The sequence below is a fragment of the Pithys albifrons genome, chromosome 1, assembly GCF_047495875.1.
Source record: "Pithys albifrons albifrons isolate INPA30051 chromosome 1, PitAlb_v1, whole genome shotgun sequence".
Classification (NCBI taxonomy): Eukaryota; Metazoa; Chordata; class Aves; order Passeriformes; family Thamnophilidae; genus Pithys; species Pithys albifrons.
This window is the reverse complement of record NC_092458.1, coordinates 10131657-10157283: the sequence shown is the minus strand read 5'-3', so window position 1 is coordinate 10157283 and position 25627 is coordinate 10131657. Positions and strand designations below refer to the sequence as shown.

General features: G+C 37.3%; 1 protein-coding gene across 3 annotated transcripts in view; it reads left to right on the top strand.

Moving 5' to 3' along the window:
• Nucleotides 1-25627, top strand: part of GLRA2 (glycine receptor alpha 2) — a 136183-nt gene that overhangs the window by 46744 nt on the left and 63812 nt on the right. For all 3 annotated transcript variants that reach the window (XM_071569625.1, XM_071569608.1, XM_071569617.1), the window contains 3 exons: nucleotides 4224-4306; nucleotides 6312-6449; nucleotides 8697-8911. In XM_071569625.1, the coding sequence (XP_071425726.1) occupies nucleotides 4224-4306; nucleotides 6312-6449; nucleotides 8697-8911 (436 nt within the window). The remainder of the gene's footprint in view (nucleotides 1-4223; nucleotides 4307-6311; nucleotides 6450-8696; nucleotides 8912-25627) is intronic.

Genomic DNA, 25627 nt, shown 5'->3' with positions numbered 1-25627 from the left:
TGGGCAGACATTGGAGAATGTGGGAAAAGCATGTTCATGCTGGAGAAAGAACAGGACAAAGGCCCATATGGGTGAATAGGAAACATGGTATCTCAGCCCCACTACTGAGCTCAGGACTTGATTGTATTGCAATAAATACCTCTGAGCCCCCTTGGCTGCACATGTGTGTCATGCCCTCCACTGCCATTTCCACATGGGAGGATGGCTGGCTACTGCAGCTGCACTTAGGGCAGCAGCAGTGCCTGTACTGAGCTCTACTTCTGGCCCATCTGGGGCCATGGCTGCTCACACCAGGAAAAAACACTGGCATTACAAAACAAAATGTTCAGGTGTTAAAGATCACAAGCATGAGGGTTTCTGATTAATAGTAACATGTTGTCAGGCTATTTATTTTTTTCCCATGGGATGCCTTATTTTGGCTTCTGTGACAAAGGAAGCCACAGCCTGCAGAACTTTTACCTTCCTGTCTGCAGAAAAACAGAGAATGCAGACCTCCGAATGATGCTGTAAGGGAGTTCCTGGGGTGACCAGAAATTAAAGATTTTCAGCTGGGGTGGGAAGAGAGACAGGCCCACAACCTATGTCTGAGTGATTTCTCGGGACATTATAATGGAACCAGGGGATGAAAGAGGGGAGTTTGAATGAAATGCAGAGTGAAGAAATCCCAGCAGTGCCTGCTGCACTTTGAAAGCATTTAAGGTCTCAGCAGATGCTGCTCAGGACTTACCTAGTGTATGAGGGAATCGTCAGGAAGAGGGTCCAAAGCTTTAGACAGACAATCCTGGAGTACTTGGATTACAGCCTGGTCTCTGTTACAGTTTTGCTCAGTAATATTATTGATTGATTTATTTATTATTTTTGTCACAGTGACAGCTAATTGTTCATTCTTTGTTTTCTGGCTCTGATTCTGCATTTCGTTCTGTTCATACTCTGCACTATTCCAGGGCTTCATTCTTCCTTGGCTGTGGGGTGGGTGAGGGAGCAGGAGGGAAAGAAGAGAGCAGCTTTGCCTCTCCTCTGAGGCGGTTTGCTGTCGTTGGCATTGTGCCTGGAATGCTGAGGTGCTGGAGACGTGACTCTCTCCTGCTCCCTCATGAGCCCTCTCTGCTTAGCTGGAAAACATGTGCCCAATCCCACAGTTTTCTGTGAGCCTGTTGTGCCACCTGAATCTGTCCAGCAGAGGATAAAGGGTGCACAGGTAACTGAAGACAAAATCAAGTTCTTGGACACCTTCTTTTTGCAGTTTTACAGATGGTTCATAAAATGCTTCCCATCAGTGTTTTATGGTTCTACACCACTAAATCTGTTGTTTCTACATCTCAAATGCCTTGGTGGTGGGGTGCCTGAAAAATAATTGTTCTATATCAGTTTATTCTGTTTTATTAATGATTGAAGTATTCATCAGTGTAGTTCTCTATTAAATTAGCTCTTTGCACCAAATCTCCAGGGGCCTTTCTTGACTTTGCCAAGTGTGAAGCAATCATTTTGCTGAAACATTTTCTGTCAAGGACACTGTTATTATCAGCAATGTGTGCAGCTATATCTACCTAACACTTTCCGTTTCTGATGCTGTATCCTTAATAATATAAATATATGTAGTGACATGGCACCTAGGTTTGGAAACACTTGAAGGATCCTATTTTTACTGAAAAGGAGTCAACTGACATAAATTGACCCACCACCATGGACTTCAGTGAATCTATTTCAGACTCCAGCAGTTGAACATTTAGCATGTAGTAATCTTGTTGAAAATCAGTGGATCTGTGGATGATATCAGGCTATAAGGATTTGTTTCAACACTTGCATTGCTCCTGGTAAAAGGGATTACAGAGGTAAAGATTTTAACTATGAATGGTTACTTCACTGAGATGAGCAACAGGTAGAGGCAAAGCTAAAAAGACATGATCTCTTGTGCCTGGTCTTACTGCACTGGGAATAGAAACTATTTTTTATTTGTCAGGGCGAAGAGAGAATAATTTAGTCTTCCTGAAAGACACCAATGATTAGGAAGTGAAAGGGCAATGTCAGGCTTTGTGTGGACCTACATAATAAACAATTTCTCATCTCACCTCCAGAAAAAGAAAATAAAAAAATTGTAGAGATAGGTCAATTTTCCCTAAGGCTTGAAAGCTGCAACTAGATGTACTTGTTTTCTCATGAGTTTGAGATTAAAATGACAAGAGACCTCCCTGACCATGTATGTGGTCAAATCCCCAGATTGTTTGAATTTTTGGAGAGTAGAAAGGAATTAAGAGGAAAGGAAACAAAGTCAGTGTTCAGTCCACACTGATAGTCAGTAAAATCCAAGGAGCGGATAGGCCATGTCTACTTCAATGAATGCAAACAAATGACATATTTACAAAGACTGAATTTGCATGGAGAAATACTTGAACTTAAAACATCTAAGCTGTATTTAGAAGATGACTGAAAAAAAGAAGAGAGTTTGATACAGCAATTTTTCATAAAAAAAGGTGGAAGCAGGGTTTTGTTAATACTGGGGATTAGCAAATTAATTAGCTCAATGTTTAATGCAGGAAATTAGTAACAATGAGACTAGTTAACATTTGTGAGGCACTTGCAATATTTAAATGACGAAATGACAGATTTTCAATGACATTTATATGTCTACTAGATATACTTTTTCTCTAGATGACAACTTTTTTTAATGCTTATATTATTTGCTCCCAAAGGTTAAATGGGAGTTTATTTACTATGATGATGTTAAGAGAAGTACTGGGGATTTCTGTTCATCTCAGTGCCCTACACTGATATATACAACTGATTTCTAATTTCCTGATGTTATCCTCTCATACACTGAAGACTGTGTCAAGATGAAAATAATGTGTCTTTCTCTAGGTAGCCCACAAGTAGGCAACAGCAGTGATGTTGAATGTGATCTTTGATCTGGTTGAGACATTGTTCAATATTGATCTCAGTTACCTAAACATCATCTTTTTAGTCATAGTGATTTTATGATAGGGTGGTAGGGCTAGAAGCCTCAGTCATGCCATCCCCAAAAATTCACATGGTGAACAAATAGACTGAAAGAGCTTGAATCAGCTCTGTGTGGTAAGAACCACAAATTCACCATAGGAGACAGAACTTAGTCAAGTATTTCTCCATAGAGATCACATATGTCTGTGGGAAAACATAGTTTCATGGTTATATTTGCAAACAGCTGGCCCATGGGTTCACTGACATAATTACAAATTTATTCTCATTGTACTGTGTTTATGTTTCAGTGTCCCTTCAGATGAGACAATCTCATTACTGTCGATGATAAATAAGCACAGAGGGGCTTTTTTATTTGCTTTCTTTGTGTCAGAATGGGGGTTTGTGCTGAAAGTGAAATAAAAATGTATTTTTAAAATATGATTTAAAACAAAATCCTAACAATTATTCTGTTTTTCAAAGCATCTAGTTGTTTGTAATTATGCCAGCCTACTACCTGGGTTTACTAAAAATGGCTTTTTCTCCTCAAAAAAAAAAAACAACAAAAGAAAGAAAGCAAAGAAGTCTTGAAAAAGATTTCAATCAAATGTGGAAAGGTAGAATCAACAAAAAAAAAAAAAAGAAGAAAAAATAAACATTAAAGTATTCCCATTCAAGTAACGTTATGCTTTATCTGGGACAATAACAACTGAAAAATTAAAAGAGAAATATATTTTGTATGATTTCATTCCTTTAGGCTTACTTGATTCTATCTGCAGTCCTTTAATGTGATGTGATTCTAGCTTTTAATGTATAATGTTTTTTTCTTTCTTTTAATGCTCAGCAGTAAGAATGAAGTATTGCAAATGGGACTTGTACACAACAAAAGCACTCTGTTGAAAAGAACCCATGGTTATTGTTTTCTTCTTTTGCTTTTCCAAAATAAAGCTTAAAAACATGTGTCATATGATCAGTCATTTCAGCTTTTGGACTATTTGGTTCAGTATTTTAGATAAAACATTCACTGGTACATTAGTGGAGAGCATGTCTTGCTATCCTGATGCTGTTTTGTCTGCCTTGTTCTGCTCAACCAGTGCAGGCCACAAGTGCCCAGTTTGCTCACACACTCTGTCTTACAGCTCTTGTGTACTTAAAAGCTCACCAGAGAGATAAGCCCAGCATCTGAGGTGCTAAGATTTGGTCTTGATCCTTTCAAACTCTAAATATGGGGCTGTAGATAAAATCTGTAAATGTCTAACATTTTTTTCTTTATTTTGTTTTCCTAATTTTAGGCTTACTTTAACCTTATCCTGTCCCATGGACTTGAAGAACTTTCCTATGGATGTGCAGACATGTACGATGCAGCTAGAGAGCTGTGAGTGTCCAATTCCCTTATCTATCAAATAACAAGATTTTACCCTAATGTTTGGTGGATATACAGTATCTATGTCATTTCATCTATGGGATGAGACTCAATATTCCTATTTTGTAAGGAAAAATAATGAAAGAACAGTGCTTTAACTATTTATCACCATGAAGTGTGAGTCCCTTGTTTCTGTGTTGTGCCTGGTCCCTTCCTTTTCCCCCTCCTGGGTCACATCAACTCACCCATCAGGGCTGCATCCCTTCCAGGGGTAACCACAGCAATGCTGTGCGGGAGAAATCATTAAATCCAAGAAAGTAAGACCAATTTGTACATAGCCAGGCATTCACTATGTTGCATTGCATTGGGTTGTGGTCTTTTGTAAAATGGAGGAAACATCCCTGATGAAGCAGAGGTCCTACTAATGTACTTAAGTTGGTAAGGTAAACACAGCCAAGGCATGGACTGGGGTACCAGCACACACCACAGCACTGCTTCAAGCTGAGTAGGTAACAATCCAGCAAAACCAGGTGTGGCTCAGAGAATGGCATATGCCAGTGATCATTCCCAATATTTATTAGGTACCAGTCCACCTTGGTTTTTTGGTTTTTTCTCGTGAGGGAGGAAGGGGTTTAGCTGTATAAGTATGAACTGCAGGCTATCACATGCCTTTTTGCCTAGAGAATCATAGAATCATAAACTGGTTTGGGTTGAAAGGGATTTTAAAGATCACCTAGTTCTAACACACCTGCCATGGACAGGGACACCTTTCACTGGACCAGATTGCTCAAAACCCTGTCCAACCTGGCTTTGAACACTTCCAGGGATAGGGCATCTGGATACAGCTTCTCTGGGCAACCTGTTCCAATGCCTTGCCACCCTCACAATAAAGAATTTCTTTCTAATGTCTAAACTAAACCTACCCTCTTTAAAGTTTGAAGTCATTACCTCATATTATATCATTACCTGCCCATGTCAAAAGTTCCTCACCAGCTTCTTGCAACCCCCTGAAGATACTGTAAGGCTACTATAAAGGTCTCCCCAGAGCCTTCTCTTCTCCAAGTTGAACAATCCCAACTCTCTCAGCCTGTCTTCCATTGCTTTCATGGAGCAGAGGTTCTCCAGCTCTATGACGATCTTTGTTGCCCTCCTTTGAATTCTCTCTAATGGGACCATGCGCTTCTTGTGTCGAGGGCTCCAGAGCAGGATGAAGCCAGGTGGAGTTTCACAAGAGTGGAGTACAGGGGGACAGTCACTTCTGTTGACTTTCTGGCCATGCTGCTTTTGATGCAACACAGGATACAATTGGCTTTCTGACCTGCAAGTATTCACTACCTGGTCATGTCCAGCCTCTCATCCATCAGTTCTCCCAGGTCCTTCTCCCCAGGGCTACTCTCTATCCATTCTCTGCACAACTTCCATTTGTGCTTGGGATTGCCCCAACCTGTGTGCAAAACCTCAAACGTGACCTTGTTGAACTTCATGAGCTTCACACAGCTTATTCAATTTGCCCATGAAGATGTAGCAGTACAGTCAAAAAGACACTTCAGTGGGTTGATGCCTCTCAGTGCTAAGATCACAGCTTTACAAAAGTTGCTGTTTCTTTTCAATAAGAGGCCAGTATTCTGCAGCCTAGAAATCCTTGTTTTGTTGGTGCATGCCAACTCCATCATCAAAGAATGATGAAAATAAAGCAAAATGCAAGCTTTATACATATACACAGAGAAACTTCAATTCAGGTGTAAACAGCATCTTGTATGAGCCAGCAAAATTACTTTTTTAGTGGCAAACCAGTGCAATATTTCAGACAGTAACTATTTACTTGTTGCTTTCAACAAAGTAATAGTGCAGTAATAGCAACTGGCAACTAACAGGAATAGTGCTGTTGTTAATCAGATAGTTGGAAAATATAATAGGGATAAGATATTGTAATAAGAGTTGCTTTTCATGCATAACATTGGATTTTGATGTTTTCCAGTCAGATGTCATCTAATAAATTCTGATTTTTTTATTGCAGTTGGATACACTATGAATGATCTGATATTTGAGTGGCTAAGTGATGGACCTGTGCAAGTTGCGGAGGGTTTAACCTTGCCACAGTTTATTTTGAAAGAAGATAAAGAACTTGGTTATTGCACAAAACATTACAACACTGGTGAGCATTATTCTATTTTTTTCCTATCAATTGCTCCAGTGGTATCTATTGTCAATTTTAAAGGCAAAATGTGGGTAAAATAAAATAAAGAAAATTAAATTAAACGTTGATTCAGCCACACATTTTTAAATCTGAAAAGAAAGAAATTTTCTCTTTTTTATTTTTTTAAAAATTTTGTTTCCAAATTTTCTTTACTTTCATTAAAGATATTCTAATATCCTTACAATCATTAAAGAAGTTAAAATATTTAAATATTATAAAAAATTTACTTGTTCTGATATCCTTACATTGAAATGTTTTTAACAAACTAACTCTTTTAGCAAATATTCATCATCACTGATTTTTCTGAACCTAATGTGTTTCTCCAGCATATCGAATTGCCAGTGAGGAAAAATATCAAATTTTTGCCAGCTTTTATGTGTGGCTTAATTTATGAGATGTATTAGTATGTGAAAGGACTATGTTTTCTTTGCTGATCTGAATAGTATGCAGACATGAATTGCTGGAAAATGAAATGTTTGTTAATGCTCCAATTTTTTTTCCTTGCATTTGCTGTTTAGCAGTTTCTAATTCTGTGTTTTCAATCTTTAGCTTTACAGAGAAGAGAGGACTCTTAAAATTTTTATTTAGCTGCTTGGAGTTTATTTAATAAGGACAGCATTTAGAGAACAGTTCTCTGGTTGTTTTCTGAGATTAAATATAATCCCTCTCATCAAAAATAGCTTTTTCATCATTTTCAGCATAAGAGCCGATCTGGTTGCAACAAGTACATTTGTTTCACTCAGTGAAATAATGCAACATGAGAGGTTCTGCCTCTACTAAAAATAAAATCACACTTATTTCTTATGAAAATAAAACTACTGCTTTTAATTTTTATAAACGCAACTTCTTATTTCCGAGCCCAAAGTACCAAGAAAGGAAAACATGGTGATTGGCACTCCCATTACTGCCTTCTCTGTAGTATGCTCCTTCAGTTTTGGTGTGAAATTAAAATGTCGGTAAAAACTATTACTCAGCCTTCTCCTAAACTCCCTGTCCAGGCTGTGCCACAAGAGTCTGGAGAGCCTTTGACAGATTGGTTACTCTCACGCCATTTTTGTCACACATGGCCACCACACTCCTTTTCCAGATCCCTTCTGTATGGGCAAACAGCTCAGGAACAGCCACTAGTGAGGTCTCAGCATCTGCCTTTCGAGTCACAGGTCCAGTCACTCAGTCTAGAACTTCTGTCCTGTCAAATGATATTATTCAGTTTGTCTCCACTCCTCTCTTTCTCAAACAACCTCTGAATTCTCCTTTGTGCCAACTGTTGCACCCCACTGTTCAGTATTCTAGACTAGCAGAAAAATACAGATATATCACAAAGAGGAGAAAACAATCTAATTTCCCCTGAAAGAGTGAAGAAGTGACAATGCATCATCATGCATTTGACAACCAACACAAACCATTAGTATGACACTTCAGGAATTACACGTTCTTGTAACCTGCCTGGAGAGTGAGAGCTCTCACAGTATCTAAATCACAGTAACTTGGAGATTGGCACGGAGTGATTACATTAGTAACTGATGACCTGTTGCAACTCAGGACTGTGCATCCTCTGCTGCTCAACTAGCTCCATTGACAGGCAACCCAAATCTTCTGTCCTCCACAAGTGCTGTGGAGCAGCTATCTGTTGTTTGAAGAATCACTCACCTCTCATGAGAGATTGCTTTTAGTTTCCTGTAGTCAGACTTTTAGCAAAATTCAAAGTAGACTTTAAGTCGTTGATACCACTGTGAGATATAATTCACAGCCACAGGCAAATGACACAAGCAGAATGAGGAGGACTGTGATCTGCCATAAGACCGTAAAACTAGTAGTTCACAATTTGTCTGTTCAAATATGGTTGCTTAATCTCATGTCTATAAAAGTCTAAAATGCTGTCCCCTTTTAATACTAAACATTATATTTGACTAAAGCAAAAGCTCATTAAATTTTGAGAATAGAAACATTATGTTAATTTTTTCTGAAGGTGAAACAATGGTGCTAAATTAATTTTTCTCAGTTACCACGAAGAACTGGGCACAGTCTGCTTCAGTGGTCCCATGCTTCCCCCCAGCTGGCATGCAACAAGTGGCTGACTAGCATTTGTGTATCAGGACCTGCTTATATTATTAGGTTAGAAAACAGGCCATGCATCTAACTTATGTTCAGAAAACAAGGTAAAAATGTGCAAAAAGCATTTATGAAAGTAATTTCATGTTCTAGGAAAGTTTACATGCATTGAAGTCAAGTTTCATTTGGAGCGTCAGATGGGATACTATTTAATCCAGATGTACATTCCTAGCCTGCTGATTGTCATTTTATCCTGGGTTTCTTTCTGGATCAACATGGATGCTGCTCCAGCCAGAGTTGCACTGGGTATCACTACAGTTTTGACAATGACCACGCAAAGCTCAGGATCAAGAGCTTCCCTTCCAAAAGTAAGAAAATTATTTATTTTGTACCACAAATTTGTTATTAAGAAATACTTGTCCTACTTTTTTAAGTTTCTGAAAGGCCTGTGTAAATGTGCATCTGATGAGGATATGTGAGAAAGTGGTAACACTGTGATTTAAACTGTTGCAATAGCCTTGCATTTGTATTAAGGTTGGTTTTTGCTGTTTTATGGGATGGCTGAACAGTTCAGCAGTATGGTTTTTTAATTAGTTTCTACTAGTTTTGACTAATTCTAGCATTTAGAAACCAGGTTTTCTGAAGTATTTAGATATCTGACTGGATTTCTCTCAGACTGGGGACTTTAAAAACACTATCTGATCTTTTCTGGACTGTTAGACTCCCATATATCTTCATGTTTCTAGATATGGCACTTAGACCAATGGATATATAAATATACTCCCCCAAATATATATATATATAAAAGATACATATATATGGCATGCATACACCTTGAAGATTTCTCTGGAGAACATTTACAGTGTGGAACTGCTGATGTCTTTGTTTCATGGCAGAATTTAATCGTGCTCATTCAAGTGTCATCTGAAGACCTTCATCCTACCTACAAACAGAAATATCCTCTCATTCAGATTTTGTGGTCTTTTTAATCCCGGTCAGATGCTGTAGATGGATTTACAGATTACAGGCAGGGTTCCTTGTTTAGTCATGCTGACAGCTCTTTTCAGCATAGGCACAGCCCAAATGCTTTAGATGATAGCATTCCCAGAAGAATTTCATGTACATGCTCAGGTTTTGCACAATTTTCTAGAAGAGAGCTTAGAGGTAGGTCAGTTTACAGTAGTCTAAGGAGGGAGATGTGAGATATATTCCCTGAAGAGTATTTGTACAGCATCACAGGAACTGGAGTCACAGCATCAATGAAAACCACAAATTTCGATTGTTCATGTAGATCATGGTCCATTCCAAGAAATCATGATTTATATTGTACCCTCAGTATCATATTTAGTCTCATTCCAAATACTTCAATTTGTTCAGTGGAAATACACATAGGGCAACTTCAAAAACTGCACAGATTGTGTTACTGTTGTTAGTAATGACAAAGTACCACTTAAAAATCTGGTGACTACAACATTTCGTTCAGCTTCTCTTGTTTATTTGGAGATATGTATAATTTTCCATGCAAACTGAAAGCCTCTCAGATATTAACTCAGAATTTCAAATGGAAAATTTTTAAAATATTTTTCCAGACAAGTCAGTAAATATTACCAGTGAACATTCTGAAAAGAAAGTCTAAATAGAGACAATCTTGTTAAGAAACATACAGGCTCTGTAGATAACAAGTCTGGAGTCACTGAAGACTGTATCTGATGGTACAATATGACTCCATGTGATATATTTTGACTTTCTTATAGATTAACTGGTTTAAGAATTAAAGAAAGTACAATCATTGTAGTGGAGATTTCCGCCCACATTTCCTGCTAGGCAAACACACCCTGCAAAGAAGCTCTACAGTGTTAGCATGTCCCAAGTGCTAATGCTTTAGAAAGAGTTTTCATCATAGACTTGGATCCAGCTGAAGTGTTTTCCTTTTTGCATTGTGTTTTGTTTAAGCAGAAAAGTATTTGCTCAGTGGAAGAAATGGGAAGATCCAAAGTATGTTGACTGTGACTATTTGATTATCAGAGTGCTTTTCCCCTAGTCACAGGATTAAATACAGCAGCTGTCAGAGAAAAGTGATGCTTTGCCTATATTCCACTCTCTCCTGTTCTGCTGTGTTTCTTTGCCAACACAGGCAGTAAGAAGTATCTCACCAGAAAGCCCAACACACTTACTTTAGTCAGGCTGCACCTGGCTGTTACAACTTCATTGTGTAATTCACCTGAGTTGCATTTTATAGGTTTGATCCCTATATATTGGTTAATCCTTCTGGGGACTCTTGAAGGTGCATCAACTGACTTAAAAATGTGGTTCTAATTAAATGCTGCCAAACCTTCCAGCTGACTCCCACCTTGCACGACTCAGGCGTTTGAAGAAACATGGGCACCATACAAGTCTCATATCACCAGTCCCTGATTCCTTACACATGGAAACAAGCTTTTCTTGCTATTGCAGGCACTTAGCTATTTTAAAACCTCATTGTGACCTAATAGCAAAATTGTACCTATTAATAAAATCTATCCAGTTGAAATGCATTTAGAAATAAAAATGAGAAGAATCAAATCAGTGTCAAGTCTGAAATCTCAAAATGCCTCTTTAAAGTCTTGTCCATATATTACAAAGACAGAGGAAGTTAGGCTGCCAATAAAACATCCATTTAAAAATTGCTCCAAGCATGAATATCTAACAGAATAAGACATGTCATGAGGGTTATTTTTGCAAAAATTCTGAAAAAAAACCAAAACAGATGCAACTTTGTTTTTTGAATACAAGAGTTATAATTTCCCCATTTTTATTTGTGTCCTGTTCTTATTAACACAGAGTCATGCAATTTAACTTTCATTTATCCAGTCTCATGCCAAGATTTTCTTTCTAATCTTTGTATTTTAATAGACCTTTACCACAAAAAACAAAAACATTAAAACTTGACAACTTTAGAGGGAATAATTCCTTTACCTAAGGAAAGGCAAAGAATTGTGGTAAGATTCCTTAGGGTTTTTTGTCTGTTTCCAAGTTACTATCTACATGACTAAACTGTTATTGTTTAGAAGTAATTACCTACATATTGTTCTCAATCCTGGTATAAGATAGCATGAAAATGTTCTGTTTGCTTAGAGCTGCTCTTTTGCATATTAATAAATAACATTCATTTTGATACACAGATTTTATAATAGTAGGTCATGGCAACATAGACATTAGGAACTCTGTTGTTGAAAATGAAACAAGACTGAGACTGCTGAAAAGACAATAAATGAAATTAATTCCATCTGAGGCTCATATTTGCTGCATATAAGAGAAGCATCTAGAAAGGCTCTTCTAGATGAAATATAATTGTATTTCTTTGGGAAATTTTGTAGTATTTGTGTGGAATCACTATATTTGGAATATTTTGAAATCCTGGGTAAGAATATCGGGTCAAATTCCAATCTCAGCAGCCTAGTAATAAAGAAATCAATATACTTTCTTCTTATTATTCCTCTGCGAAGTTGATTTCTTCCATACCAATGGCAGGAATAAACCATGAGACAGTTTACATCACAACAAAGCTACTGTTCCAGGAAAGGTGACTTGCAGTGCCTGTTTCAGAAAGCAGAGTTCTCTTCCTCCACAATTTTTGTATAAACTCAGCAATAGTGCACCCTGCCTCCTTCATGGGCATGAAGTTATGATTTTCTGTATAGGGAGTATTGTAAAGAAAATTTCACCATAGTGCCAATCTTTCTTAAAGTGATGAAATTATTGTATGTTTGTTAGAGAGGCATCCTGTAACCAGAATTACCCTAGTTGGCTGTGTTAGGGGTTGGTAAGGAACTCATCCATAAAGCTGAGATAGAACACCCTCCGTCATGTTTGACTAATCCATCTCTGGGATTCCCAGAAAAGGTGATCCCAAATAGCAGACTTCCTATGATCAGTGCCTGTTCCCACACTTTCACGTGTACAAGTCTTACCCTAATCTGACACTTTATGTCTGAATTCCTCTGGTCATGCCATCATTTTCCACTTAGAAACTTTGGCTCGTGTGTTTTGGCCTTAGCTTTAGCCAGGCCTAGATTAGGCCTTAGTTTTAGTAGGCCTCAGTTTTTGTAGGCCCAGATAGTGTTACCTAGAATAGAAGGGACAAGGGTCACTTGACTTAAGCAACCAAAGAGATATTTCATATCATCTGACGTCAAAACGAGTATAAAGGAGTGAGGGAGGTGCCTCTGTCTCTTTTTCTTCATGGCTGAGGTGTGAGGTGGATGTGCTGTGCTATTCTGAGAGGATTAGGCCTCTGTGCTGCTCATCACTACTTTTGCAGTTGATTTTGGTTCAAGAAATTAAACAAGTTATTGTTGATTTTTTTCTCCTCTCTTGCCAGGTATCTCTTGGGAAGTGTCTTTTGGGGTGTTTCTGTGGGTCTGGGTGGTGAACTCTGTATTATTGGGTGGGCGAGTCGGTGGGTTTGTTGTTTCTTTTCACTTTTGTTTATATATGTGTTATATCGTATTCTGGTTTTAATTTTCTCTCTTCCATGTAAATATTAATGGTTTGCCATTTTAAGTTTTAGGTTTTTTTTCCGCCCTTTGGCTCGGGGCTGGGTGGGCTCTGCTTCTGTGTTTGCCACTTGGCATTTTGCTCGGTCAGCCCACTACAGGTGTGTGTTTGTGCCCCTGGATGCACCAGTGGCTCTGGCCGATCAGCTGAGCAGAAATCCTGGTGCCCACATATCTATAATGAAATCCTTGTGAAACCCTGAGCTTTCTGTGAGACTCCTGTGCATGAGCCACTGTCTTGGGCTGAGTTGGCAAAGTGCCAACTGCCCAATACAGAGTGTCAGAGCCTCCCTCCCCCCCTGCTGAGAAAAGGGTGGGGAAAAAACTGGAAACTCTAAGAGTTAAACTTAAACTAATGATATATATTTTTATACAGAAAAAAGAAAATTAAAAGAAAATTACAATATAACACACACTTACGCAAGTTAGAAATAACAAAAGATAAGTTCCCACTCCCCATTGAATACAAATCCCACTATTCTAGCTACAAATTACTCAAGAGAACTCAATTCCCTGAGGGCAGACTAAAAATAAACCTTTTACTTCCCTAAGATAACATGGTGGTAAGCCAGTGCTGGGCATGGTGCTCGTGTCCCTCCTGGGACAGAACAGTGCTTCCTCCTGGGACCACAGCTATGAAGGAACTGAACTAAGCCCCTCTTACACTTGCTTTTATATTCGAGATGTTGTCGGACTATGATAGGGAATACCATTGGCCAATGGAAGTCAGCTGTCAGTTGGCCCGACCCAGCTCAAGTCAGCTGATTATCTCAGGCATACTCTGGAAATTAAAGCCTACATTTAGGCGTAGCTCAAACCATAACAGCCATGGAGATGTCTTGCACCCAGAGTTTGCTGGGCTTCATGCCTGCAAAAAAACCCCATGGCACACAAATTAGAAATCTGATGTAATGTGCCGTAGATTCATGCAGTGCTCAGCACATGTTTGCCTTCTGGAAGCAGGAGACCAGTAGACCAAAACAGAAGTATGTATTCATCAAAATATGGACTGTGGATTATCTGGAGAACATAAGGAACACTTAAACATCGAATATGTCTTTACATATTTTATTGACCCAGCTGTGTATGAGCTGGAGAAGTAAAGGAGAGGATGTCAAGGTCCAGTAGTGCAGAATTGTTGAGAAGTGTCACAAAACAATTTTTTCCATCAAAGCATTGAAGGATCATTTTCATGCTATTCTATTTATTTGTAAATGGCTCTCCTTCTGTTGAATGAGGATTTTCAAAAGAGGCATTTGATCGAATAATGAGTTCTCTACTGTGCTAGTTGTGTATTTTTTAGATTGTTTTCTTCTTAAAACACTTGCATAAACCAAGCTTAACAACAGTCCAAACCAATGAATTACTTTTAATGCCATAAAGCAAAACATTTGAGGATATTTTAAGTCAAGTGAGTGATAGCAACTGTATTTTATATAGTTGCATTCATGTTGTGTTACTTTAATGCGCAGTGCTTAATGAATGCATGTTCTTTCCCCAGGGAACAATCTGTGCAGCAAAAAACTCTCATTCAAAGCTCACCAAAACCTCTGGAAGTCCTTCCATTTACTTCATTTTACTTTGAATCACTAAATGCATTACCAAATGCAATAAAAGCAATCTATTCTAGTAAGTTCAGAGACTTGCAAAACCAAAGTCAATGAATTCTATCCCCTTTGGCAGTAAATGACTGCTTTTATGTATCATCTACTGTCACCAACATATTTGGAGGCTTTTAAAGAGTCTTGGGCTTCTGGCAGACCAGACTCTCCTATTTTTGAATGCCAGAAGTTATCAAGTAAAGAAGATCCAAGAATAGAGTACTTTTAAAAATTATTCTTTTGAAGTAAGGTTAAAATGATGCCATAGTAAAATTAAAAGAAAAAAAGTGAGGAACAATAGCAATAAACACAAAGGAATAGATGCAGTTATCAGTGATAATTTTGTTCTATGTTCATTTGTTTTCATAAGAAATAAAGTACCTAAGGGGATAGCTTACTCTTTCATTAGCAAAGCACACCTAAGGTGATAGTTTACTCTTTCATTTGCAAAGCACAGAGATGATATATTTTGGTGCTGCATTATGGTAAAAAAGCAATAATGAAGTAGCTTGGAATGGAAGCAATTTTTTTGACAAATTACTTTTACTCTAGTCTCAGGATCTGAAGAGGAAATATAGGAGTAATTTGGCAATCATGAGACTTGTTAATTGGCACTTGGCTCATGTGGGTGTCTGAGTGTTTTGCACAGTGTTTAAATAATTAAGCAAACCTATTTTATTGCCGTTAGAGACCTAATGGTCCTAAAATATTACCTCAATATTTAAATATGTCTTTCCTATGTCACATATTTATGCATCCTGATAGGGGTACTGCAAACAAATATCCACTTTTAAAAAAAAATTTCAAGATCCTTGAGTTGATTTTCAAATTAATATTCTACTGATTGCCAGTTTTCTAAAAGAGGTTATCCTGTCCAACCTCTTGGGAAGTCAGGCTACATGGTCAGGTAGCTGAAAGAGATATTACTCAGTCATGTGCTTACATGGAAATGTTTAAAACTCACTTATTTTTTTAATTTCCAGCACTCTCACACATCTTTATTTTTCCTTCACATCATAATTTTAACTTACAACATATATCCCTTCTTTTACTTTTATTAAAAGATCAAGAAACCTGCTTTAACATATTTTTGGAGGGGATTGACAACTATATTTTGTATTGAGACAATGTTTTCAATATCAATTTCATGCATTTTTTGAATCTGGATATAGACATCTGTTCCATACTACACGACAAAGGCGATCACATACACTAAACTTACTCTTCAAGAAAAAAGTTCCAAAATAAAAGAGTTCTAATTAAGTGAACATTTCTTCACATACCACGGTATGTGAACTTATTCAACAATTAATTGGGAACAAACTGATTTTGACTGAATATAGACTTTTATAAAATAAACAGTACTACAAAATACTATTAAAAAAATCCTGTCAGGAAGTTTATAAGCATCTGTTCATAACTTATAGTTCAAAAAAACGTGTTTTCTGATTCTACCCTACAGTTTTCCATATTCCATTTCTTTATTCTTACTTCTTCTCCCTTTAATTTTGTTTTCTTATGAATGGTTTTGAGGCAGGATATTAAAGTGTTTGTGCTTGAGGGCAGGAGAGTGTTTGAACTGCAATGGGAAATGTGGTACTTGTATCAGATGACTTGTGATGTACCAGAGAGAATGTTCTGGCCACTTCAAACATTGATGGCACTGTGGCCATATTAATACCAGCTTGAAAATACATGCTCAGTCCTGATTAAAAGAATGTGTCGTGCCCAAAAACTTCTTTGCTTCTTCCAACTGCAGCAGCCGGCCTTGTAAAAAACACTCCTTTCTTGCAAATTTTACACCTTTGAGATCTAGGTAGATTCTTACAGAGCAAGCCTGTACAGTTACAACTTCACTGGGAGCAGAAATCTCAATTAAAACAATGTTGGATGAGCTTTGGCACAGTTATATATGCTGTGATTGTACATTCATAATGGGAAGAATTTTTTTCTTCCATTTTGCAACTATTTCCAGTTCATAAAAGTGAAGTCTTTAGTATGCTGCATGGGTAAGAAGTAAAAAACCATCAGGATACATGCTTCTTGTAAGGAGAGCAGAAGGAAGGTTGTAGATTCTAAACAGAGCACCTAAATTTATTGCTAGAAATTGTCACATTATTCTGTTATCTTGGCCACAGATATGTGGTGTCCTGGACAATCTTTGGGTCTTTGGGTTTTGTATGTACTCCAGTGATTCCCTCTGCCCTTCACTGTGCAAAGCTGACTGATGAGATACTGACTGGTAGGCTGTCTGATAAACACTGATAAAGACCAGTACATTAGGATCTATAGCAGATTCTACTCTATGGAAGGAAAAAACAAAAGACTGAGTAAAATGGTCACTTTTTTCACTGTACCCATCTAAACTTTAAAGTTGACTTTTCTGTATAGTGAAGACAGTGGTATTTACTGTACAACAAAAACAGTAGTTGTTGTCATGTGTGACAGCTAAAAATATGCAATAAGATGTGTCCGAATACCTCTGGGATGTAGTTTGAGTACTCGTGGCACTTCCTCAGCAGGTTTTATAATGTAGTCATCTGGGAGGGCTGACATTCAGTGGAGCCTATTTCAAGCATCAGAGGAGAGTTGAAGTTATTGTGCACACCAGTCTGCCGTTTGTTTCATAACCATGGCATGGTACTGGAGCTCTTTGACTTCATTGTCACACCCTCTAGGACTTTCTGGTGGCTTTTAGTGTCTCTCTGAGGAGTGCTCTATGCTTCTCTTTCACAGACATAAGCACTGCAAATCCTCTCTGAAGCAATGACGTTCATTGTTGTGGCTTATTCATTTCAAGTAATTGCAAGTCTCGACTCTATTAGATCATCTAGAACTATGACTTATGAATATCTTCTGTTAATATTTCATTTGAAATAATGTTGATGGGATCCCCTGGAGTCTGGGAAAACCACTTTCAATTGCAGTTTACCTTAAGGCTGCTGCCTTCCAGTCTCAACATCCGTGCATGCTGCACTTGGCTGCTGGGGCAGCTTGGCCATTAACATCTTACTCCCAAAAGTTGCCTGTGAGTGACAGTGGAACTGTTTGAATTCTATTATTTGAATGACAGGTCTTTTTTCTTTCCTTTGGGAAACATTTTCATGGAAAAAAAAAAGCTTGTTGATACTGATACCTAGAACTATTAAACCCTTCTTCTCCTCTCCTCACCTCTTCCCTGCAAGGAAAACAGAGAGAGACAATTTACTTTTTTCATGGAGGCATCAAACAAAGTTCTGCAGGTGGAGGAACTAAATTACTCACTGTGTCTTGCTTTTACATGCTATACCTGTGTTATAATATAACTATGACTTTAATTTGCCAATTTTGTGGCACAATAGTCTTTCTTGTAGCAAAATCAGCTCTGGAAATGAAACAACTCCAAACTAGGCATTGGCAAGAAAACAATATAAATTGTTTTTAAGGCACGGAAATATTGTCATGCATTCTAGAATGTCTCATTATTCACAGATCCTTGTACTAAAGTTTTAAACTCTGAAGAAATGCTCTCTTTTACTCCTTATTTCTTCTTCCTAGGAGCTTGGAGTTAATTGAGATATCTTGTCTCAAAGAGAAGGGAGCATGAGAGTAAAAACCTTTGATCCTCAGCAGCTTCTATCTGGTGTTGGGCCTCCCTGTCTGTGAGAAATAGACAATAGTGTGCAGTCTTTCCTCATTCTACCAAAGGTTAAGGCTCTGGAGAACTGAGCCTGAACTCTCTATATGTCTAGAGAGAAATGTAAGTGACTAATCACAGTAGAAAATACAAGTTGCAAAAAGGGGAGAACACATAACAAATGTTCCTCAGTACATGAATTCATTGAAAAGACAGTATGATAATGTTAAAATAATTATCAATAATGACACTATTATAAGGAGAACATATCAATATTTGTCACATATGGAAGAAACCCTTCCTGCTATAAGGTTGTCTACAGAGAAAATAAAAATTGCCCTAAATTATTTCATCAATATAATTACTGCATTTTCTGACCCCTTTTTTGCAAAAGGGCATTTTTCTTTGCATATGTAATAGCAATTGAAACACTTTACTGATTGATTTGTGCTAAAATTTGATTAACAATGCTACTTTTAAAATTTATCTATGGTCAGAAGGCACTGATGTCCATCCCTTTATAGGGAATGATCAGCTTGAAAACATGACTAAATTTCCAAGGGAGCCATATCAATGGTCACAAATGGCAATGAGAGCACCACCCTCTTGGATCACACCACTCTGTGCTTGAGCGTGCTCTGCTCATAAAAAAACTGACTTAAAACCACTTTAAATTTGCATAGAACTGACAAAGGAAAAAAAATGAAAAATTAAGAAAGTGAAGCAACCCAAATGTCAGGATTATAATAAAGGCTCTTTAGAGTTAGACAGTGTGTTCTGTTGCTTTTTCTAATTCAAACAGTCTAGCTACTCACTTGTTTTTTAAGGAAGCTGTAGTTGTCTGACAGGATCTATTTTATGAGTTTGTTGGCTGCATTTTGCTGTCTCCTGAACCTTCAAGCACAAACAGAATCTGCTTAGAATGAAAACAAAATCCTGTCACCAGGAGTGATGTGAACTAATGCATTCAGATGATCAGGCTTTGCTGCTGCCTTTATTTCTTACCAGAGCTCCCCAAAGTCAAGGATGACTGAGCTACACTGAGAAGATAGTGTAGAAAAATTCAGTTATGCATAAATCTGTCACTGGATATGAAAAAGAACACCCCAACTTTGCTTTTTTGTATCTCAAAAAGGCTAAAATGCTACTTTAGGAAGCAACGTGGTCTTTTTTTATGTCTCGTTTTCTTTATCTGTCCCATCTAGTGAGTGGGAAGAAAAACACATAATTAATCTCTTAATTGGTTAATTATTCTCTCTGAAGTGGGTTCATTTGTCATGTTTTAGTAATGGTGTAGTGTTGATTCTAACTGGGTAGTGATTGGGGTTTCTCAGCAAATAAGAAATAAGAACTCTTTTTTTTTTTGGGGGGGACACAATTTTTTAATGCCCTGTTAGGATAAACACTGCACTGCTCACACTAGAAAAGTGTGAACCACACAGCTGCATATAGAGGTGACTTCTTATCCTTTCCTACACTGGCTGGAACAGGAGACAGATGTTCCATAACAAGTTAGAAATGTTTGTACTACGTGTCCGTCTAGGCAAGACTTGTAGCTTGGCAAATGATTTCATGGTGAATTGTTTAAAGGTAAAACTCTCTCAGTGAGTGTAGCTGTAAGAGTTGATTAGCTTCTTACATTAATAAGGTTTCAGTAAAAGCTTTTCCCAAATTGAAAGACATATCTAATTAAAGACTGTGGATTGCCTGAGAATAGGAACTGCACTTCAAGGCAAGTTCATGTGGGCAGTTTCATTCATGATTTCCATGATTACACTGACTGCCTCCAGATGTGCTTCCCTCTTACTTAAGGAAGGGCAGTGTCAATAGCAGCTGTTGACCACAGCAGAGTCCTAAATCATCTTATCTGGCTCCTCTCTCTGTCATCTGTGAAAGAGACTTTTAAAATAAATCTTTGGCACGGCTAGCTGTTGTTCTCACTGTAATTCTTTTTTCTCTTCTTTAATTTATACTCTTTTGAGATGCACTTCTGAAAGGCAAGTGAAAATCACCCTGAAGAGAGAATGAAAATGAGTTTTCAGATATGGTATCTTCAGCTAAAAACAAATGCTGGTGTTTTCAGCTAAAATCAAATAAATAGTTCTTCCTGGCTCCTCTTTGTCTGTGTAGCACATACTGTATTAGATCTGTGCTCCAATAGTGATATACACCTTAGGTGTGGTCAGGCACTTTATTGGAGTAACTGCTTTTGTTTTTAAAAAACAAAGGGCCTTTTGTTGAAGCTATGCAAAGGGCACTTTAGAATACTCTTTTCATTTACTGGAAAAATTATCCAAATAATTTCTCTTGACTTCCAAACACCACTGATTTCTCCAAGACACCTTTTTTATTTATTTTTGAAACTGACTTGATACTTGGAAATCAAAAGTTAATCAATCCAAAAATATCTGAAAAGTTTGACATGAAAATGGAAATTATATAGATTATTCAATAGACACTATTTTGTAAAAAATGAATTTCTGATTTGTGACTTTTTTAAAAAAATTCTTTTTTAAAATTCCAATTTAGAAGACATTTCTGAAATGTCAAAAATCTCCAGGGAAGAGAAAAATCACATCCCACTCAGATCTAACATTTACTGATATACTGGTAGTCACTTTTCAAGTATGAATAATACTAAGAGTTCAGAGAAAATTGCCCTAATTTAAACCTTACTACACAAGATCAAGCTCAGGCACTGAAACACTGAGAAGAAGAGAATAAAATCAAACTGCCTTGAAGTGAGCTCCAGCCATGCTCATTGTAGCCAGCATATGAAACTTCAAGTCATTGGAGCGTAGTTTAGCCAGTTCTGATGTGGCTTAGTATCTTGTAGAAATAATTTTCCAGGTCCAGAAGGGAGAATGTGACCATCCAGGATAACGTTATTCATCCAATTTCTATTACAATTGTGTTCTATAAATACTCTATATTTGGCTCGAACATGTCTGAAAACAGCAGTCTTGTTTTGAAAATGAAGTTAGGAAGTTTATTTAAATAACTACCCAGGCACAGTCTTAGAGGGAAATGGTTTTTAGACATGGTATTTAATTCTCGTCTGGTCTGCAAATGTTTTCAAGTCCCAGTGTCTTTTTTCATTCAAGAAATCTCATGATTAAATCAAGCAATCTTTTGATTTTTTTTGTTTGTTGATTTTTTTTTGTAAACTACGTGGATTGAGCTTCTTTTGTCTCTCACTCATTCAATGTCATCTTCAGCCTTCAGTCTGTATCTTTCTCACTGTGCCAATATGACTGTTTAAAATATAGCAACAACTACACTACAGTGGGAACTCTTAATATAGTTTTATTCTTCCTCCTCCTCTGTTCTGTTTATAGACTCAATAGTCATGTTCCCCTTTTCCCCACAGTTTTGCATAACTGATGCTCTGTTGCTGTCCCTTTCTGTATGTCTTGTGGTGCCTATTTATTGGTTCTCAGTTTCCTCTGAGTTTACTTTTTAAGTATTTCCTTTTTGTCTTTTTTCCCATCATACTGCTTATTTCTACTTCTCCTGTAATGCCAGGAAGGGCATGTAAAAACAAGTTTGACCCATTTGATGGTTGTGGAATTGCAGTTACTAAAATTTTTAACTCTTGTACAGTTGTAGCATAATAAGAAAATATGTGCAACAGTCCATGGTTGTGCCATGTAAACCAGGAAAAGTTATTACTGATTGTAAAGGGTTAATTCTTAAGTGAGAGGAAATTTACAGAGAAGGTTGTAGCTGAAAAAGTATCAGAGTGTAAATAAGAACAGAAAGGCAGACTCTGAAAGTTTCCCTTTTTTATAATTTTTGGAATAAGAAGGTGTACTGAAAAGTTAATTGAAAAAAAGGAAAAGTTTGATTAAAATGTGTAGTGATTTAGAAGGAGTATCAGAAATGGTTGTGAAAAATAGCAATATAAGTGCAAGAATATTCTAACCTACACCTACTATTTGTGTGTGATTAAGGTCCAACTTGCATTTAGAAAATTAATTAATTTTTTCCTTCTCATTCTTTTTCACATGCAGTGACAACAGGGATTAGAACAAATGGATTGTAGATGAGGTGGCATCCAAATGCTTGTTTCACTACAGTCTGTTACACATTTGTTAATCTTTAAAACAAATAGATTACAGGAGGTGACTCTAAGACCCTGAATAGAGAATTTTGCCCTGTGGGCAAAATTCAGTTTCCAGTTCCAGTTTTCTAGGGAAAGAATTTGCTATCACAAAGACTCAGTTTGACTCTTGGAGCTGTAAATTAGAAAAGTAAATTGAATACATACAAAGTAAAAATAATTGAAACGTGACTTCACAGTGGATTAAAAAATCAATTCTCAACATAAACTGGCATTCTAGGAGGAAATGAGAGAAAGGCTGATGCTAGTTAGTCATTTCTTCAATTCAAGCATTTCTAGATAAAAATGATTTAAGCATTTCAAGAATGGATTGTCACCACCTAATCTTATCAAATCCTCCTGCTTATGAAATGGTCACATTTCATAGTGACTGGAAGCAATATTTATTTTCTTACACCTTTTTGAGTCATACACCAAGGGCATTTTTCCACTTATGCATAGGTCTGCTATGCATGGAGCATTTATATGATGAGAGCTCTGGGCTGCATTTATTCACATGGTGAATTTTCAGGCCTTTGTGGATGTTGCTGTGATTATGCATGTTTGAAGGAGGGAGAGGCAAACATAAGTCTCTGATGCAGGAGGTATCTCTCCTGCTGTGCAAAGACCAATGCTTGAGTCTAGTGTATAATGTCAGAACTTCTCACTCATTGGGGTCATGTTTTGTTTGTTTTTTTTGTGTAGATGCATTTAGAGTTCACTACATGCACAAGGTTAAAAGTGTGTCTCAGAATTTAATAGAAAGTATTTAACTGAGTCCCCTGCTTCAGTGTGCCAAACAGGCTACATGGGGAGATTTTACTACCTTACTGAAAATAAAAAGCTGAACTTTACTCATTAAATTCCTCGGTATTATCAGATCTGTGGATCTCTCATTCTCATGGAGCAAGCACACACCATAAAACTGAGCTGTACTTTTCAGAGTGGAGGCTAAATCTTCAATTCCTTTAAACTGACACAAAACCTCTGACTAACTTGCCAACTGGAGATGTTGTTTGAGTACATTTATTTTTTAATGGAAGATTTTATTTTTCTTTTTTATTAAATCAACATTCTGTGGATAAGTACTTTCTTTTAATGCAAGATGTAGGGATTCTTTTTCAGATGATTCAGAATGGAAATATCCAAGAAACATTTGAAGTGTTTCCATTGGGTTACGCTATTGAAATTACATCAGGAAAGTTTGGAATCACAGAGGATGTAGTTTTCTGTGTCCTTCCCTGACATTTCACATGCTTCATTGTCTTCCATATTGCACTACTGGCTTCTTCCAAGAGAGTGTACTAAGGGACATGTAGTCTGAGCTGAAAGAAAAACCTGTAGAGTTCCTAACAGAACAAAGAGTTAAACCATACCTCAGAAAACATGTGGAAGCCCTCCCTTATTAAATGATTTTTGGTTTGTTCCAAATTTGAAATGTGATGTATATGCTGTTGTGTGTGCTCTTGCTAGTTTCAGTGCTTCATTGGATGGAATATGCTGTTAGCATTTCAGTACTGTTCACATAATTATTTACTTGATTTACAATCTCCCTGTGTTTTCTCTTGGCTATTTCTACAATCCAGGGTCCTAAACCAGCAAGAAGTTTTGCTGATTAAGGAAAACAGTCCTGTGAAACCACAGAACCTGTTCCCAGTGTGCTTGTCTTGTGAAAATGCTTTTATTTTACTCTACTAGATAATCTCCAGTGCAAAAGTTTAACTCTAAAACTAGCAGTGGTCACATGACACATCACTTTTTGTATGCAAATATTTAAATTTTCAGATGTAATTGTTTATACATAAATTTGACCATAAAAGCAGAACATTTTGTAATTTAGACTTTGAAAAATTGATAAAGTGCAAGAACCCTGTGACCAGATTAAATCAGAAATGAAATTATATTTTATCTGGCAAACAAGCACATACTTTTCCAACTACAGAAAGCATTCTCCTCCTCTGAGAATTTTATCAAGAGTATTGTACATGTTCAACAATTCTGCTTACTGCTACATCACAGAAAGCCTTCAACTATTTCACCAGTGCTACCAATGCCCGGCAATGACAGTAGATAAGAGCAGTGCAACTAGGACTTCAGTGTTAAAATAGAATTGCAGGAAAGTGATTATCTTGCATACTTTTTGCTTTTAACTGTCATTTCTGATTCTATAAACTTGGCTGAAAATCTGCAAATTGGTGGTTTCATACAAAACTAAAGCTGCTGTGGGAAAAAAAGGTGCACAAAGCAATCTGTCCTTGCACCTTACATGTCACTTGCAGAAATGAAACTGAAGTGAACACATTAATATAAATATTTTCAAACAGCCCCACATCATTCCCTCTCCTACGTCTCCTCCCTCTCACATAAGCACACTCCATCCAGAGTTGCGAGGATACTGTGAGAAAGGTTGTTTTTGTAGGGCTCTCAGCTGTGACCAGGTACAGAACTGGGGTTGCTTTGGAGAGGGCATCTCTTCATGGGGCTTTCTGTCATGTTGGCAGATTCAGGAGATGTGCATAAGAGGCATCTCCACTATCACTCTGAATGAGGCATATCAATACACGAGAATACACTGGAACATGTGCTCCTTGAGATCTGCTCCTTCCAGTGTGTCTTTCACATTTGTTTCAAGTAAACTTCACTGACTTTGGGATCACCTGGAATTTATCGCTCTTGGAGGAGCAGCAAGAAGATTCTGACATCAACTACTCTTAACCCTCCAGCAGTGTACAGAGGTCCAAGGAATGCTTTGGACTCATACTTCTGGAGTCAGGTGCCCAAGTTGTCTGGAGGAGAACATGGATTTTCACCTTACTGGGGGATGTTTTTTAGCACCATATTTTTTTTTTATTTGAACAACCTGCTTTGTCAAATTCAGGAAGGTTTTCTAGAGAAAGGAGGCTGTTTTATGATCCCAAGATAAGTAGCAGATGGAAGAACAAAATCATGAAATAGAGATTGCTAAGTCTGATTTTACTCCAACTACTTCCAAGAAAAAATATATTTTCAGGATATTTACATATGCATGCTCACACTTCAGGAATCATGGTTTAGAAACCAGTTTTATAAATTATAGTGGACAAGCAATTATATAAAGACTACAGACAGATGCCATGCAAAAGGGGCTAGCTTGGTGCCTGGGCAAGTCAGACAGGAATGGGAACGGAAAGTTAATTTTATGCCTTTATATAGCATTTTTATGACCAACATTTGTATTATGCCTTTTTTAT